Raw genomic sequence first — 17,368 nt, forward strand, 5'->3', positions numbered from 1 at the left:
TTATATACCATATGATCCCCCAATTTTTAAAGATAACTAGGTAGATATAGAGACAGAGATATCCAAATTAAACAGTGATTATCTCTGGAAAAGAAAACAGTAAGTGTGTTTTTGTGTTTTTCTAAATCTCCCACAATGAGTTTGTGTAATTTTATAATCAGAACACAATTCTTTAAAACCTTTAACAATAAAGGGCAACAATTCCAGGGTGGTCTCAGATTAACTTGTAGAGCCTGAAGTCTTAGAACAAAGCATGCAGGGAAGTTATGTATTTGTTTCTGGGGTTGTAGAAAAAGACATGAAAATATCATTGAATGCTAATTGAAAATTATGTTTTATACGACATAAAATAGAAAATAGGAGATATATGGGAAAGTCTATTACTTGCCAACACTCAGTCATCTGATGTTAGAGCAGGGATTACCTTGGAAATAATTAAGGTCAACCCTATTCTTTCAAATGAAAACAAAATTAAAGCCCAGAGGAATAAAGTGATTCAAGTTTACACATTCATTTTTTCTTTACTTCCGCACCATTAGCAAAGTAAGATAGTATGTGAACACTCAGGACCACTAGCTGAAGAGTCAAGAATTGCCTAAAGCAACAGACAATGGCTCTGTGTGTGTTCCTAGCTTTACCATCAGGGGTAGCCACTGGATTGAAAAAAGAGTGACCTGTATATGCCTTGAAAGCATAGTTAAACAGTGTGCCTGCCCCCCACCCCCGCTTCTTCCCCTCCTACTAAGCACACTGAGAGGCTTCCCACCTGGTTTTAATCTTGGTCCAGTGGTTAGGACTCTGCGCTCTCCCTGCCGAGGACCCAGGTTCAATCCCTGGTAGGGGAACTAAGATCCCACAAGCCATGCGGTGCAGTCAAAGAAAAAAAATTCTTGGCCCTGCCAGGACAAATTATGTGACCTTGAGCAAGTCATGTTAGTACACTGAGCCTCAGTTTTCTCCACTATAAACTGAGGATAAGAATCCTTCTTAGCCTATTTCACAAGGGTGTTCTCTGGCTTAAATGAAGTGACATGGGAGAAATCTTTAGGAAAGTTTTACCCCACAAAGTCATACTATTCAGAAGAAATATTAATGATGCTTTAACATAGCCCGTGTTTTGATGGAGTTCCCTGAATTTCCTTAGACAGAGTGGTCATTTTCTCTTGGAGGGAGCAAGATCTTCATAGCTCAAATGGAAAATGCACTCAGCTACTTTCAGGGAACCACTTGCTTTGTTAATGGATCATATAACATCCAGAATGTCCAGAGCTCTGGAGATGGCTTCCTGTTCTCAGCTTCTGTCTTTCCTTTAAGGAATGCTACCAGGATATCTCAGGGCCTCCTCTCCACTCCTCTGGGCTGTGTTGGATGCCTCCCTCGAGATATCCTCAGACAGTGGTTCTCAAACTTTGGCATGCACCACAATCTAGACTCAAAATACAGGATGTCCACTTAAATCTGAATTTCAGATAAAGGAATACATTTTTTAGTAAAAGTATGTGCCAATATTGCGTGATACATACTTATACTAAAAAAGCATTCACTGGGCTTCCCTGGTGGCGCAGTGGTTGAGAGTCCGTCTGCCGATGCAGGGGATGCAGGTTCATGCCACGGTCCGGGAAGATTCCACGTGCCGCAGAGTGGCTGGGCACGTGAGCCATGGCCGCTGAGCCTGCGCGTCCAGAGCCTGTGCTCCACAGCGGGAGAGGCCACAACAGTGATAGGCCCGCGTACCGCGGAAAAAAAAAAAAAAAAAAAAAAAAAGCATTCGCTGTCTGAAATTCAGAGTTAACTGGCCAGCCAGTATTTTTATTTGCTAAATCTGGCAACCCTAGTCAGAATCACCTGGAAGATTTGCTAAACCACAGATGGCTGAGCCTCATCCCCTCAAGTTTCTGATACACTGGTCGAGGTTGGGGTTGGAAATTTTGCATTTCTAACAAGAACCAAGTTTTGTTTTGTTTTGTTTTGTTTGCTGCTGCTGCTGTGGATACCACACTTTGAGAGCTCCGTCCTAGGAGAATAAGAAAGGGAGAGAGGATGACTAACTTACAGTGCCTCCTTGGAGGCCAAGTGTTGGGCCAGGCACTTCATTCACCTTATCTGATCATGCTCACAACAGTCTGTGAAGTGCATATTTTTCTCATCTTCATTTTACAGGTAAGAAGTCTGAGGACCAGAGCAGTGACGTGATTTGCCCAAGGTCCCACAGCCCAATGTGACCACTGTCCAAGGGACAGAAGAAGAGGCCAGAGCACCATGCTGTCTTTCCCCCTTCCTCCCCAGACATTCCCTTCTGAACTTCCCTGAAGGGGCACAATGCGGTCAGACCCCCCAGCCCACCTCATTGACTCATTGTAAATTCAGGAGCAGCATGTGTGTGTCTGCATCACACTTGTATTTCCGATACTTCCCTCATCTTCTGGGGAACTGGTCTTTAATCTAAATTAACATCTTGGGGCAGGTGGTGGTGGTGGGATGAATTGGGAGATTGGGATTGACATATATACACCAGTAGGTATAAAATAGATAACTAATAAGAACATGCTGTATAAAAAAATATAATAGAATAAAATTCCAAAAAAATTAAATTAAATTAAAAAATTTTAAAGATTCCAAAGAGTTTATGAGGATTATATCTATCTATATTTATATTGGAGATATAAAATGAGAAATTGAAAGAATATGTATTTATGAAATCATTTAAAATAACAATAATAGACTTATTATATGTTAACTAAAAATAACATGTATTAATAAAAAGTGACTCTATTTTCCAAACTAAAAATAAATAAATTGATTAATTAATTAATTAACATCTTGGTTCCCTTAGTAAGGAATCTTCTCACAGGGGAAGTTTGAAAAGGTTTAATCTTTGGCCCTTGCCATCTCGTAGGGATGGCATTTCCTGGATTGGGACAGAAGAGAAGGTGGGGCTCACATATTCAGGCTATTTAATTTTGGAGACTCATAAATATTTAGACACAGGTGTTCTCCAGAGTCATCATAATCTCTGTTTACCCTATGTCAGCTCAAAATGGACAATGGTGGCCTTTCACTTATTATCTTCATGAACTCTCTCTTTGCCCCAACAACCAAAGGGGCGTGAAATCAGGAAACCACGGCCAAAGCTGGCATCTTCCCACAGGCTGTTGGCACAAAAGGGGGGTGAGGTCTTCTGTTGGCATTTATAGGTCAAGGAGGCTGAAGACCAACCCTCTCACCAGTTCAGAAGGGCTCATCCTTGGGATCATCAACAACTCAGGGTCACTCACCTGAAGGGCCTGATCAATATGCATGGTCTCTCCCCTATGCTGGCCCTCTTTCAGTTCCCAAGTATCCCAAGCTCCTCCTCACCTCAGGCCTTTGACAATTCTGTTCCTTCTGCTTGGATCGCTCTTCCCACAGTCTTCACATGGCTGCCTTCTTCTCATCTTTCAGAGCTCAACCTAAATGCCCAGTCCTCAGAAAGGCCTTCCCTGATCCTCTTATGTACATAAAGACTCAAATACATTTCCTTCTTAACCCTCACCACTATTTGTAATTTCAGATACATTTTGTAAGAATGTGTGTCACACACACATACACACACACACACACACACAAAAATATATGCCAGCATCTAACACAGAATGTGGCACATAGAAGGTAATCAATATGTAAATGTAGAATGAAATAATAGCAATGCATATATGGTTAAATGATTGAATTCACACTTTAAGAAGGAGCATCTGGGGACTTCCCTGGTGGTCCAGTGGCTAAGGCTCTGTGCCCCCAATGCAGGAGACCTGGGTTAGATCCCTGGTCAAGGAACTAGATCCCACATGCCGCAACTAAGAGTTCGTGTGCTGCAACTAAAGATCCCGCGTGCCTCAATGAAGATCCCACCTGAAGCAGTGAAGATCCCGCATGCCGCAACTAAGACCTGGCGCAGCTAAATAAATAAATAAATAAAAAGAAGGAGGATCTGGAGGTGAGATACAATAATAAGGACAATGATGACGATGATGATAAGAATGTCCAACTTGGGTAGTACTAACTGTATACTATTCTAAGAGATTTACATGTATTAACTACTTTAATCCTCAAAACAACCCTGTAGGTAGGTGCTATGACCTCTATTTTGAAGTTGCGGAAACTGAGTCAGGAGAGGGTAAGTAACTCAGCCAAGGCCACAGAGATAGGAATGGATGGAACTGGGGTAAAGACCAAGGCAGCCTGGCTCCAGAGCCTATGCTCTTAACCCCAACTCCAAATCACCTCCCTTGCATACAGTTTATCCAAAACAAACATATAGCTACAGCCAACTCAAAATGTTCCATGCCACTGGTAGACAGGGAAAGCCCAGACACATTTCTAACATGAACAATCCAAAGACTTCATCATGGCTGATAGTTTCAGCACTCTTCTGACCTCAGCCAACTAGAGATATTGATTATAACTTACTTTTCCCTTTCTCTGTTGGCAGAAGTGCTAATGTGTTAGAGAATGCTGGGAAGACAGCCAGAGGGAAAGGAGAAGCCAGGAGCTTAGGTACAAACTAGATGACAGGAACTTGGCTACACACCAGTCAACTGAGGCCTCAGAACACAAAAGATATATGGGATGGTGAGTGCCTGTGCCTGAATCAGAGAAACTCCTCAGAGGAGACCAAGCCTTGAAGAATTGGAGGGAAATGGGTCCACCAAAGAGAGAGAGAGAGAGGGAAGGATGAGGGGGAGAGATCAAGAGGAGGAGGAAAGCAGAGGGGAGGAAGAGGAGGAGAAGGAAGAGAAGAAAGAGGAGGAGGAAGAGAAAGAACTGGTCCTTCAAGAGTAAGGCAGTCACTGGCATGCTAAGCAAAAAACTCTCACCACAAAGGAGACACAGATATACGGGAACTGACAAGTTTTGCAAAATCTTGACTTAAACTGAGAGAAACCAAATGTTTGAGATAGTGAGGAAGCATGGCCACACCAGACTTTACCAAGGAGTCCAATTTGGGCTGAAATCAGGCACCCTGATTAGGGTCAGGCTTGGTTTTCCAGTTTTACTACCATGAGCCAAGAAAAAAAAAAAATCTAAAGGAAAAAAATGTTCTGTGTACAGAGGAACAGAAACGTGGAGCACTACTGGAAGCAGCCTTTCACTTGGACTCAGCACCCTCCTAACCTCCTGAATTCTTTCCACCACCTACACAGTGTGGGCACTGCACCAGAGAGCAGAATGCAGGCTGAGGGCTCAGGTGACATCAACAAAGGGATCCAGTATGAGGGTCTGGGGACATATCCCTCTTCTCCCTCTCATTCCTTTAATTCAGTACATACTAGATGCAAGGCCCTGGACTAGGTGGTGGAAGAGATTTAAAAAAAAAAAAAAAAAAGATTAAGAAAAACACAGGCTCAATCCTGGGACAAATGAAAGCACACACAGCTACATGCAATCAGAGCAGGAAGACAGGGCCACCTGGACTTGGCAGTCACTTCCACCCAGGCTTATGAAGGTCAAGTACTTGTCTGTCTCCCATATCACATCTTCCCGACCCTTGCTCCCTTGGTGAGCTCTCTGCCTTGCCTATGTCCATTCGCCTTGTTCCTGCTCTTCCTCTCTCATTCATGAGTTCTCACCTAGGTCTTAGGCCTGCCAGGCTCTTCCAGGCCTCCCGGTGGCCACTCCAGTAGCATCCTAAGTGGCTGAACTTTGATCTGATCATTAGGTTTTAGAGACTTAATCAGATACACTTTACTCAAAAGAGTTTAAGAAGTATGATTAGCTGTCCTCTTTCCTCAGAGAAAATTTCCATCAGGGTCTCTGGTCAAACCTAAATGAAAGAATGTCTTGGTTTTCAGAGACACCTGTAGACTGTACCTATATATCTCATAAATTTCCATCTCAAAGAATAAGGAAAAAGAGACCTGAGTAACCAGAAGAACAGGGAGAACCCTAGCTCTGCTGTTATCTTGTGTGAACTTGGGAAACCCATGGGGTTAACCGTCATTCTTGCTGGATCACTGAGGATTCAATCAGATAGATGTTTGAAAAAGGAACAAGAGCTAAACCTGAGAGTTTGTGTGCCAGGTTCTGTTCTGAGACTGAGTGTGCATCCTCACAACAACCTCAAGTAAGTACTGTTATCTCTGTTATAAGAAAACAAATGTAAGGCACACAGATGTTTAGTAACTCGAACAGGGTCACACAGCTAGTAAGGGGCAGAGGCTGCATTTGAACCCAAGCAGCCTGACCCAGACCTGAACAAGAGGTCAACGAATTAGAGCCTATGGGCCAAATCTGGCCATCCTCCTGTTTTTATAAATAGAGTTTTACTGGAACACAGCCATGCCCATCCATCTATATATTGTCCATGGCTGCTTTCATGCTACAGCAGCAGAGTTTAGTAGTTGTGACAGAGATATTTACTCTGTGGGCCTCTGCAAAGAAAGTTTGTCAACCAGTGACCTAAACCACTGTGATATACTCCTCTCTGATGATTCTTTAATAGTAAAGGAAGGAAAGAAACTGTGGCTATTGAGAGACACACAGCCATCACATTTCCACTGGCGATTGACTGGCTCGCATGTACATACCCATTTCCCCCATGCTTGTTCCTTCCTCTGTGGTGTGAAATCTCAGCATTTTAGTCTTGAAAGAGGCTTTCAGATCTCAATCTTACTGTTTTCCACACTGAGGATACTCTCTGAGACTCAGAGAGGCTGATGATTTGCCTGACGTCACAAATCTAGGACAAAGCAAGTCCTCTGGCTCTTTGTGAGGTCCCCACTCCCTTTAGAATACTTACTTCTGAAGTGTTTGAAAATGCCTTGGGGGTTGTCAAAGGGTTGGCTCAGCCCTATTGTACTCGCTGCTCCCATGGACCTGGCTCTGCCAGTGGTCCTGGCTGGTGTGACCAAACTCTCTTCCAAAACAAAAGTTCTCCGTGGGGCTGTGTACCTGGGGCTCTATCTCTCTGAGTAATTTCTGCTGCCACTAGCCAAGGCATGGAGAATTTCCCCTTCAAAGCTCACTTTCCTGCTTTCACGTCTCCCACATCCTCAAAGAATCATTACAGCACAGCACCCAGGCAGTTGTTCATCAAAGGCACCAAACCATGGTGCCAGCCCACAATTACATAAGGTTTCATTTTACTCACAAGGTTTCGTGTTTCTCAGTTGCCTTGGCTTGCCTCAATGTGACTCAGGTTTCTGGGGCCCTCCCTGCCTGGCCCTCTTTGTGAGCTGACCTTCCTTTACCCAGCCCTGGAGTCCTTGCTCCTCCTCCCAGTGGTCCCTCACTTCTATCCCTGGGCCAAGCACAAACTATTTCTCCCTCTTGGCCTCATTAACTTTTTAGGAACAGGGTCTTTTTCCAGAGTGCCTGTATCTCCACCTGTTATAGGTCACAACTGCCGCATTCAAAGTCACTGAAGCCCCCAGGAATGCCCCTCAACTGCCGTCTCCTTTATACAATCTTCTTTCAGATTTTATGAGCTCTGATTTCCACCTGCTTTTCTCATGGGTGACTATCCAAGCCCTCGGGGCCTCAGGTGTATCAATCCAAGGTCAATACAAGTCCTTTCCTCCTAAAAATCCCCTGGGACTATCTTTTCAAAGCTTCTCTGGTTGCTCACGCATGCTACAGCACAAAGCAACAGGGCTAAAGGCAGATGAAGGAGGCAAAGTGTGCCCTTGGAGGCTGAGAGAAATGTCAGCTCCAAGAGCCTGTGGCCCCTGTGATGTCCTCCTTGAGCCAGCTCATTTGAGGACAGATATTCTGGTTATAAACTTATAGACCGATGACAGGCTTAAACTGACTTTGTATTTTAATCTAAAGGGAAATTTAGAAGCATAGTTTTGTGAATTCCCTGGCAGTCCAGTGGTTAAGACTCCGCGCTTCCACTTCAGGGGGCACGGGTTCTATCCCTGGTCAGGGAACTACGATCTCGAATGTCCCGCAGCCAAAAAAAAAAAAAAGAAAGAAAGAAAATACAGAATGTCTTGGCAGGCCCCAATTATCTGCACTACCTATTCAGGTATTTTTCTCTGAATGCCCACCCAGAAGGATCCCCTCCAACCTGGCCAATATCAGCACAATGGCCTGAGCGAGGACGAGGACGGCTGGGAGAGGCACGCATCCATCCAAGAGAGGTCCCCAAACCTCTCCTCCCCACCAGGGTGTGGGTCCCTCAAATGTCCCTAAAACCTTGGGGGGGTGCCCCATATTTTCCACGCACGTGCTACTCCTTTGCACCCAGAAGTGCAATTGAACTGGTCAAACCACACGTTCCAATTTGGGGACTGCAGTAGGCAGCCGTATCCATTTAAAAAATAAAGAAAGAAATATATTCTTTCTGAAATATAGTTTTGATGCAGTTTAAACTATTTTTCAATTTTGGAGAGAAAGTAGTTTGATTTGCATTTTCTTGCATGCCTTGTTGTTCTTTCAAGTGTGTACTACAATAGTTTTCAAATCATTTTAAATTTTAGAATGGAAATCATCATGCTTATTTTTCTTCTAAATTAGCAGTTTTTAAATTTTGTAAGTCAGCAGAACCTTGCCCTCAAACAAAATCTTAGCAGATTCCCCTCATATAAAATAAATAAAAGACGGGTTGCTGGGAAGGAGAGTGAGGGCAGCCCCTGAGGCATTACTAGAGCGCCTAAGAGTTGTAGTGAACATATTTTTAAAGACTGCTACCAGGGAGGGGGAAGGGTAAGCTGGGACGAAGTGAGAAAGTAGCACTGACATATATACACTACCAAATGTAAAATAGATGGCTAGTGGGAAGCAGCTGCATAGCACAGGGAGATCAGCTGGCTGCTTTGTGACCACCTAGAGGGGTGGGATGGGGAGGGTGGGAGGGAGGCTCAAGAGGGAGGGGATATGGGGATATATGTATACATATAGCTGATTCACTTTGTTATACAGCAGAAACGAACACAACATTGTAAAGCAATTATCCTCTAATAAAGATGTAAAAAAAATAAATAAAAGATAAAAACTACTACCTTAGAATATAATCATACTTTACTGAATCAAAAACACCAACTATTGTAAGACATACCACGGAGCACGAAGAAAGAAAAAACATTGCCACTTAAAGTATGGCATGCCACTGACTGTCAGACACAGTCAATCTCAGAACTGTAAAAATGTGGTCAATGTGTAGCTGGAATTGATGACTTACAGTAGTATAAATAAATTACATATAAATCGTGTTCATATACTCACACAGTCAATGTGAAAGTTAAATTTAAGTGATGTGGTAGCAATATCTTCACATAAATGCTAGCTTCCATTTACTGGGCACCAGACAAGTGCCAGCTGGGCGTTGCCCTGACACTCTTTTTTTTTTTTTTTTAACATCTTTATTGGAGTATAATTGCTTTACAATGGTGTGTTAGTTTCTGCTTTATAACAAAGTGAATCAGTTATACGTATACATATGTTCCCATATCTCTTCCCTCTTGCGTCTCCCTCTCTCCCACCCTCCCTATCCCACTCCTCTAGGTGGTCACAAACCACCGAGCTGATCTCCCTGTGCTATGCGGTTGCTTCCCGCTAGCTATCTATTTTATGTTTGGTAGTGTATATATGTCCATGCCACTCTCTCACTTTGTCACAGCTTACCCTTCCCCCTCCCCATATCCTCAAGTCCATTCTCTAGTAGGTCTGTGAACATTAACAAATGGAAGGAAGGTTAAGAGTGTCAGGGCATCTTAGGGGTAAGATGCCCTGACACTCTTAACCTTACTTCCATTTGTTAATGTTCCCATTTACTGAGCACCTGCCAAGCACAGTGCTGAGTGCTGCACATGCATAATCTCACATAATCTCATTTAATCCTGACAAGAACCCTCCAAAGTACATATTATTCTCCTGTTTTATAGAGGGAGAAACTGAAGCTCAGGGAAGTTCAGTGACTTCCCCAAGGTCATACAACTAGTAAATGAGGCAGGTCAGATGAGCTGACTTCAAAGCCCATACTCATTCTACTCTAGAATTTTCTAGAATTAGAGCATTTTCAGAGTTGGGAGGGACTTAGAGGTCATTGTATCCCCATTCAAGAATCCCCCTTGCCAGGATCCCTAATAGATGTTGATATTCTCAGTAAATCTGACCAGATAGGGAAGAGCCTACCCAAACCAGTGATTATCAAGCCTGCCTGATCATCAAAAGCACCTGGGAAGTTTTTTTAAATGCAGATTCTTGGGGCCCTCTTCCAAGATTTTTTTAATCTAGTAGGTCTGGAGTGAGGCCCAGGAATCTGTATTTTTAGAAAGCACATCCAGGTGACTCAGATACATGGGCAGGTTTACGAACCATTAACGTAATCTCGTGAAGCCTTAGATGGAAACTGTTGTTGGAGGAAGAAAAGTCAAATTTCAGCCTCATCAAGGAAGCAGGGACTTCTGCACAAAAGTGGAATGATGCCATGTTTCTCTGTTGGTTAGAATAATCCGAGACATGAGTAAGGAAAACAACACCCACCAGAAACCCCACATGAACCATTGAACCTTACCTGTTTTGGGTGGGGCTAATCCTCTCATCACCCAACTCTCAGCCCAGACCCAAACCCAGGTGCCATCAGGAAGAAAGACATCATCACTGGTTAAGACGTGATGTGTTCCCAGGCCTAGCCCAAAATGTATATCTCCTACGGGTGGTTCTGCCCCATGCCTCTGCCTTCTTGTTGGCTTCTCCAAGACCCAGAGATTGGAAGCTAAGGCCTTATCCCCAATAAATCAGCCCTAGAAAGTTTACATGAAAAGATATGAGTTTCCTGTTAAAGAGGGAGGAAGGAAGAGAAAAGATGTCAGGATGCAAACCAAGGCTGGATGAACAGCCTGGATGGCAGGCTTACTCTTGGGGGCACTGAAGCGTTAGATGGGGTGGGGGTACACTGGTTTCCAAACAACTAAAGTAAACTTCAAGGTCCTATTCAGTTTTCTAATTCAGAAAATCTCACGTCCACTGAGTTTCATGCCAGCCTTGGCTGTGAAATCTGTACAGCAGCACTGTCCAATAGAACTTTCTAAAATGTGGAAATGTTCTAGATCTGCAGTGCCCAATATGGTGGCTACCATCTACATGTAGCTATTAAGCACTTGAAATATGGCTAGTGTGACTGAGGAAATAAATTTTTTATCTTATTTTAATTTCAATTTAAAAAGCCAATGTGATTAGTGGCTACCATATCGGATAGTGCAGTTCTAGAGGAACTACTCCAACCTTGCCTTGAACTTTGTGATCAGAGCTGCCTATCCAACACCAGCTTTTAGGAAAGCACCAAAGTCCAAAGCAGAGAAGATAAAATGTGCCAGGAGAGACCACCATGAGGGACCCACCACAAAAGTCAGCATCTGCCAGTATTCTTGGCCAAGGGTAAAGCAGAAATGACTTCAGGGATAGCGTTAGCAACTGTGAAGATGCCAGTTATTAAAATCCATCCCCAAATAGCTGATCAAAGGCCAAGTGCAGGAAGTGGCATGATTTCCTCCTATCTTCCCTCTGTTCTGTGTATACGACAGTGACAGTCTCCACTTTCTTGCTTCTCTTCTTCCATAGCTGTCGCTCTCTTCTCATTGTATGTACGCTTCATTACCCCTGCCCCTTTCACCAGTCAGTCCTGCTTGTATCTCACGCCCAAAGAATTTCACAATTTGGCCAATCTGGTCAACCAGTAGTTTCGATGAGAACTCTGGATTGAAATAATCATTGGGCTGACTGATAACCCAGCAGAGCCCTGTGCTGTTAGGATGGAAGGGCCCTTCCAGTTTCTCTTCCACCCATGCACACGTCCTTTGATTGGGATACTTCTGCCTATGTGCAAGTGTCAGGGAAAACACCTCACGTTTATACAAAATACAAAATCCACCAAGAGATGAGGAAAACTGTAACTGGGGACAGTAGGAGGCTCCTTCTCCAGCCACTCTACAAATGTTTATTGAGGGCCTCCTGTGTATCAGGCACTGTGTTAGTCTCCTGAGGTAGAAGAGATAAAGTCTCTCCTCTGTGGGTCTTAAAGTAGCAAAAAGGTAGCAAAAGAGCTACTATTTATTGAGTTTCCACCCCACAAGCAGTCTCTGCTTCTCATCATACTCCTGGAAGGCAAATATTACCAACTCCCATTTTATAGAAAGAGAAGTGGAATCTCAGACTTGCCCAAGATCACCTCGGACTGTGTGCTCTTTTTGCTTCTCCACACTGTCCTCCTTGTGAAGTCTTTCCTCTGTTTATCCCTTGAAAAAATTCCAAGTGTTATTTATTTAAAGGCTATTCCCTTACCGCAAGAGATTAAGGGTGCCCAGAGACCTGGAGAGCAGGTGACCCATTATCAGGGATCTAAGGCAAGAAGAAAGAATAACCATCACCCAAAGCCAACAAGAAAATGGCCTCCTATGGGGAATATTGTAGTTCAGCAAATAGTATTTCAGAGAAAACTTACCGGCCACCACACCATACTTCGTCCTGCCAGGAAGAAGCCTCCAACAGTCCCACGATCAGTAGAAAACATGGCCTGGGGAGGAAGTGTCAAAAATTTAATAGAAAACTAGAACAGAGTAACCTTGCCAGCCAAGAGGATCACCCCCATCCCCCATATACTTGCACTTTCTTCAACCCACTTCACTTTCTGAAACACTTCCAGATTCCTTACTCCCTTGGAGCTCAGAAGACGGAGGCAGGAACCTATATTTGACAGACAATTAACACAGATTTGTTGAGCCCCCTGTGCGCTACGCAGTGCCAGGGATAGCATGGCTCAGATCTTTCTGGACTCCTGGCAGGGAGCCTTCCATAGGTCATAGTCTTAGGGCCTCTGCAGTGGTTTTTCTGGGAATAGCAAGGGGACCAACAGCCCCAAGGAGCAGGGGAGGTAGCTAGGGCTGAAACAAAAATAAGTTCCAAGGAATCAGGCTCTGGCAGTTGGTCAGGGAAAGACCATTCTGAAGGTCATTCTGAAGTCGAAGCAGGTTGATACCCTCCAGGCATGGTTGGAGGGACAGGAAAAGAGGGTATGGGGCCCAGACATAACACTTCCAAGTTGGTCTCAGAAATGAAGAGCTTAGAGGAAGAATGTGAGTGTAAAGACTAAGTAGGAAGCTGGACAATTCAGCAAAGATATCGGGGATGGATAAAAGGTGAGGAGAGGTGTATCTATACAGAGGCTTTTCCTCTCTGGAATGTTCATACCCTCATCTCCTGCATACCCATCCTTCAAGGCCCCTCAAACACTACCTTCCCCATGAAACCTTACCAGACACTGCCCCACACCTCCTCCCCTACAGCCTCCCCGCCAACCCCCCCCAAAAAATAATCTCTCTCTCCTGTGAACATCTAGCAAACTCCAACTATACCTCATTCACAGCCCTTACAACTTTTTTACTTTGTGTTATCAAATTACAAAATTTTTCCAGCTTTATTGGGGTATATTTGACAAATAAAAATTGTATATATTTAAGGTGTACAATGTGATGTTTGGGAGAAGCTCCAGGACGTCAGATCTGAGCTCAGTACCAGGAAGAATTTCCACACCATCAGAACTGTCCAGAGATGGAAATAGCACCACTGGGGTAAGTTTCTGCTGGAAGTATTCAAGTGAAGTGCTAACAATTTGTCAAGATGATTTTGTCAAGTGGTTTAAACAAGAGACTTGAGAATAAGGTGAAGAGGGTTGAATGCGATAAACTTAGGCCCTCTCTTTATGAAAATACATGAGCAAAGAAGAAACTCAGCACCACCGGGACGCTGTCACAGCAGTGCTAGTTGTGATAAGGACCATGGAGAGGGTATTCCCAGAAAGGACAGTGTCTTAGGGAGGGGGAAGGGTGAGATAGTAGAAAGAGCATTGCCTTTGGCCTCATAAGACCTGGGTTCTGGTCCCAGCTCTGGGGCTGATTCATCTGAGTGACTTCTGGTCACCCTCTCTGATCCTCACCTGTAAAATGGAAAGGTTGGGCTCCCCCAGGGGCCATTAAGACTCAGGCATCCAATGATGCTATTAATGCAAATGACTGCATAATGCAGGGGTCAGTAAATTTTTTTCTGTTAAGAAAAGGGGTCAGGGACTTCCCTGGTGGTGCAGTGGTTGAGAATCCGCCTGCCAATGCAGGGGACACGGATTCAAGCCCTGGTCCGGGGAGATCCCACATGCCACGGAGCAGCTAAGCCCGTGTGCCGCAACTGCTGAGCCTGCGCTCTAGAGCCTGCGAGCCACAACTACTGAGCCCGCACTCCTAGAGCCCGTGCTCCACAACAAGCGAAGCCACCGCGATGAGAAGCCCGCGCACCACAACAAAGAATAGCCCCCACTCACCACAACTAGAGAAAGCCTGCGCACAGCAACGAAGACACAGCACAGCCAAAAAATTAATTAATTAATTAATTAATTTCTAAAAAGGGTCGGGTAGTAAATAGTTTAGGCTTTGTGTGATACATATGAGCTCCACTGCATATTCTTCTTTTTTGGTTTTGTTTTTTCCAACCCCTTAGAAGTGTTAAAAAAAAATTCTTAACTTGTGAGCTGTACAAAAATAGGCTGTGGGTCAGATTTGGCCCATGGGCCGTAGTTTAACAACCCCTGGCACAAGGGGTTTTAGGATATCTTAATGAAGTCTTCCAGAAGGAATAAAGTCAGAGATTCAGCCTAAAAGGATACAAAACCCCCCAGAAACAAACTGAGAGGTGGTGAAAGAAAAATGGAACTATACCCTAAAGAAATAATAAACTCAAGCCCAAATATGATTGGATGAGGCAGCACTGGCAAAGGATAAAACAGAACAAAACAATATTGGAAGAGATGGGGATGGTGACAGAGAGCCTGGATCACTCTGTCTCTGCAGCCCAGGGATCATGCAGGTGTCAGGATGCCTGTCCCTGAACCAAGCCACTCTTGACACTCCAATAGAAAAAGAGGAATGTAAACTGGAAGAAATCCAGCACGTTATATGATCAGGGTTTAGAGGCACTGACTAATGAGGGAAGACTAAATGTAGACAAACACTAGCAGGCTCTTTAAGTACCATTTAACAAGACAAGTGATACTAATTCACAGATATTTGAAAAATGTTAACACCGTAATCATCAGGACTGGTAGGGCTAAAATGAGATTGGTTAGGGGAACGGAGATTATCAGCAGTCGTCTGGGAAACAGGCAGTACAGCACATCTAGCAGATGATGGATTCCCATCTTGCCTGCAGCACTTACAAGCTGGGGTGGGGGGAGGAAGGCAGGCAAGGTGGCAAACCACGTGGTGCCATGGAAAAAACGAGAGTCAAGAGACCCGAGTTCCATGTATTGAAACCTTAGGCAAATCACAACCACCTGGGGCTTCAGTTTTTCATTCTGTAAAGTGGGGATTAGCATTCCTGCCCTCCTTGTGGCTTTGTTTGAAGATGTCCTACCCAACTGACAACTTTTGCCCATTTTACTTAAAAGGCCAAAAATCATTCAGGGCCTGGCTCATATCCTGGAGGGCAAATGATAATAGTACTAAAAAAGACTCTTAGAGTCCATAAGGAGCTTTCAGATACATCTCTGCAGATCCTCACAGCCACGTGGGGTGTCATAAGAACAGGTAAGATTGTACCCATTGCACATTTGAAAAAACTGAGACTGAGTGGGGTTACCAACATCGCAAGGCTGGAACGTGTCAAAGCCAGTGCTAAACCTGAGAACCCTGGCTCCTGGTTGGACTTTCCACCATGTCTGGGAAGCTGAGAGTACTGAGCAAGAATCAGCCACACAGATTCCTTGTGACACTTTAGGCTTTCAGTCACATATGGTTTCTACAATTATTTTTTTCTTTTTAAAAATCAACGCTTCCGGGCTTCCCTGGTGGCGCAGTGGTTGAGAGTCCGCCTGCCGATGCAGGGGACACGGGTTCATGCCCCGGTCCGGGAAGATCCCACATGCCGCGGAGCGGGTGGGCCCGTGAGCCATGGCCGCTGAGCCTGCGCGTCTGGAGCCTGTGCTCCGCAACGGGAGAGGCCACAGCAGTGAGAGGCCCGCGTAACGCAAAAAAAAAAAAAAAAAAAAAAAAACACTTCCTTTTATCTCTAAAAAACAACCTCTTGGCCATGAAGGGGTTAATGCCCACCCTCCTCTCCTCTAAGTCAAAAGACTTCAACCACCTGCTAGCACCCCAGCCTTCTGGCCTGCAGTCCCCCATGAAAGCCTTTGAGAGTGACTGGAATATGTTCACACTTAAAATACCTCTCTTCCAGTTGCTGGGTGTGCCAGAGTCTGTCACAAGTGAAATTTCCAAGTTCAAGACTGCTAAGAACAAGGTCCTCTGGTTTGGTGTGTCCCCATAGTCCCAAAAGGGAGCCACACGCATTTCCCTCTCCCCAGCACCAGGCCACCCTCCAGTCTTCCTCCTCCTCCTCCTCTTCCTGGGCCCAGCTTTTCAGCTCTCACTCACTCCAGGCCCTAGATCCCAGGGCACAAGACCTCTCCCAGGTGGGGGATGCAGGGCAGCCCCTCTGCCTTGGGCTGCCCCACAGCACCTGCAGCTGGCAGAGGCTGGTGTCCTTCCAGATCTACCCTGTTTCTTTCCCCTCTGAAACTGGATGACTGAGAGGCAGGACAGTCGTCACCTCCCTGGGGCTCATTTCTCAGGCCCTGGGATTCTTCCTGCAGCTACCAGCTGGTCCTCTCCTGCCCCTCACACCCCCAGCCCCCAGCCTCTCCAATCTCTCACTCTCCTTCTCTGCTCACAGAGGCGGGGTTGGGGAGCCTCCTTGGGCACTGGCCAGCACCCCCACTTCTGCTCACCCTTGCTTGGCCCCTCACCTCACACGGTGCCCCCTGAACTCCTCTCAAACATTTCCAAGTTATTTCCACTCGGCTCCACACACCCTTCAGCCCACCTTCCCCTCCTTGCAGTTCACCAAGGCGGTGGCTCCTCCGTGTGCCCCCTCCTCCCTCCCCTGGGCCCTTGCCCTCTCAGCCCGCGTTTCAGGACTCCTACATACCCAGAGCCCGACAGCCATCACCACCACGAAGTAGACGACGATGACAGAGATGTCGGCCGCATTGCGGATGCGCTCGTAGGCCTTGAGGGGCTCGGCGGTGGCAATGGTCGCGGGGCTCCAGGTGCTACTGTCCATGACGGCGGCCGCAATGCGTCCCTCCAGCCCAGGCCGCTCGCTCCTTATATGGTCTCCGGGTTAATGATCAGCCCTGGGGAGGGGACCCGTGAAGTCTGGCAGCAGTGCTGTCTTGCAGGAGCCCCAGCGCTGCGCCCGTCGGGGAGCAGCTCTGAGTGCAGAGCGAGGAGGACCTGGCAGAGCTTTGGCAGGGAGGTGGGCGGGTAGATAAGCGCTCTCCCTGGAGCTGGGTGGGGCCAGCCAGGGGGTGGTGCCCTCCTAGCACAAAGGCCCACTGTGCTCC

The 17,368-nt window shown here is 45.6% G+C and overlaps 1 protein-coding gene across 1 annotated transcript in view; it reads right to left on the reverse strand.

Annotated features, from left to right (window-relative positions):
* The window catches only part of SLC5A1 (solute carrier family 5 member 1), a 58,190-nt gene extending 41,105 nt beyond the window's left edge, over window positions 1-17,085 (reverse strand). The window contains exons 1-2 of the mRNA XM_007128723.3: window positions 16,951-17,085; window positions 12,422-12,493 (exon numbers count right to left, since the gene is read on the reverse strand). Of these exons, the coding sequence (XP_007128785.2) occupies window positions 12,422-12,493; window positions 16,951-17,085 (207 nt within the window). The remainder of the gene's footprint in view (window positions 1-12,421; window positions 12,494-16,950) is intronic.
* Window positions 17,086-17,368: the final 283 nt, after the last annotated feature.

Source organism: Physeter macrocephalus, chromosome 19 (genome assembly GCF_002837175.3).
Source record: "Physeter macrocephalus isolate SW-GA chromosome 19, ASM283717v5, whole genome shotgun sequence".
In the NCBI taxonomy this organism is placed as follows: Eukaryota; Metazoa; Chordata; class Mammalia; order Artiodactyla; family Physeteridae; genus Physeter; species Physeter macrocephalus.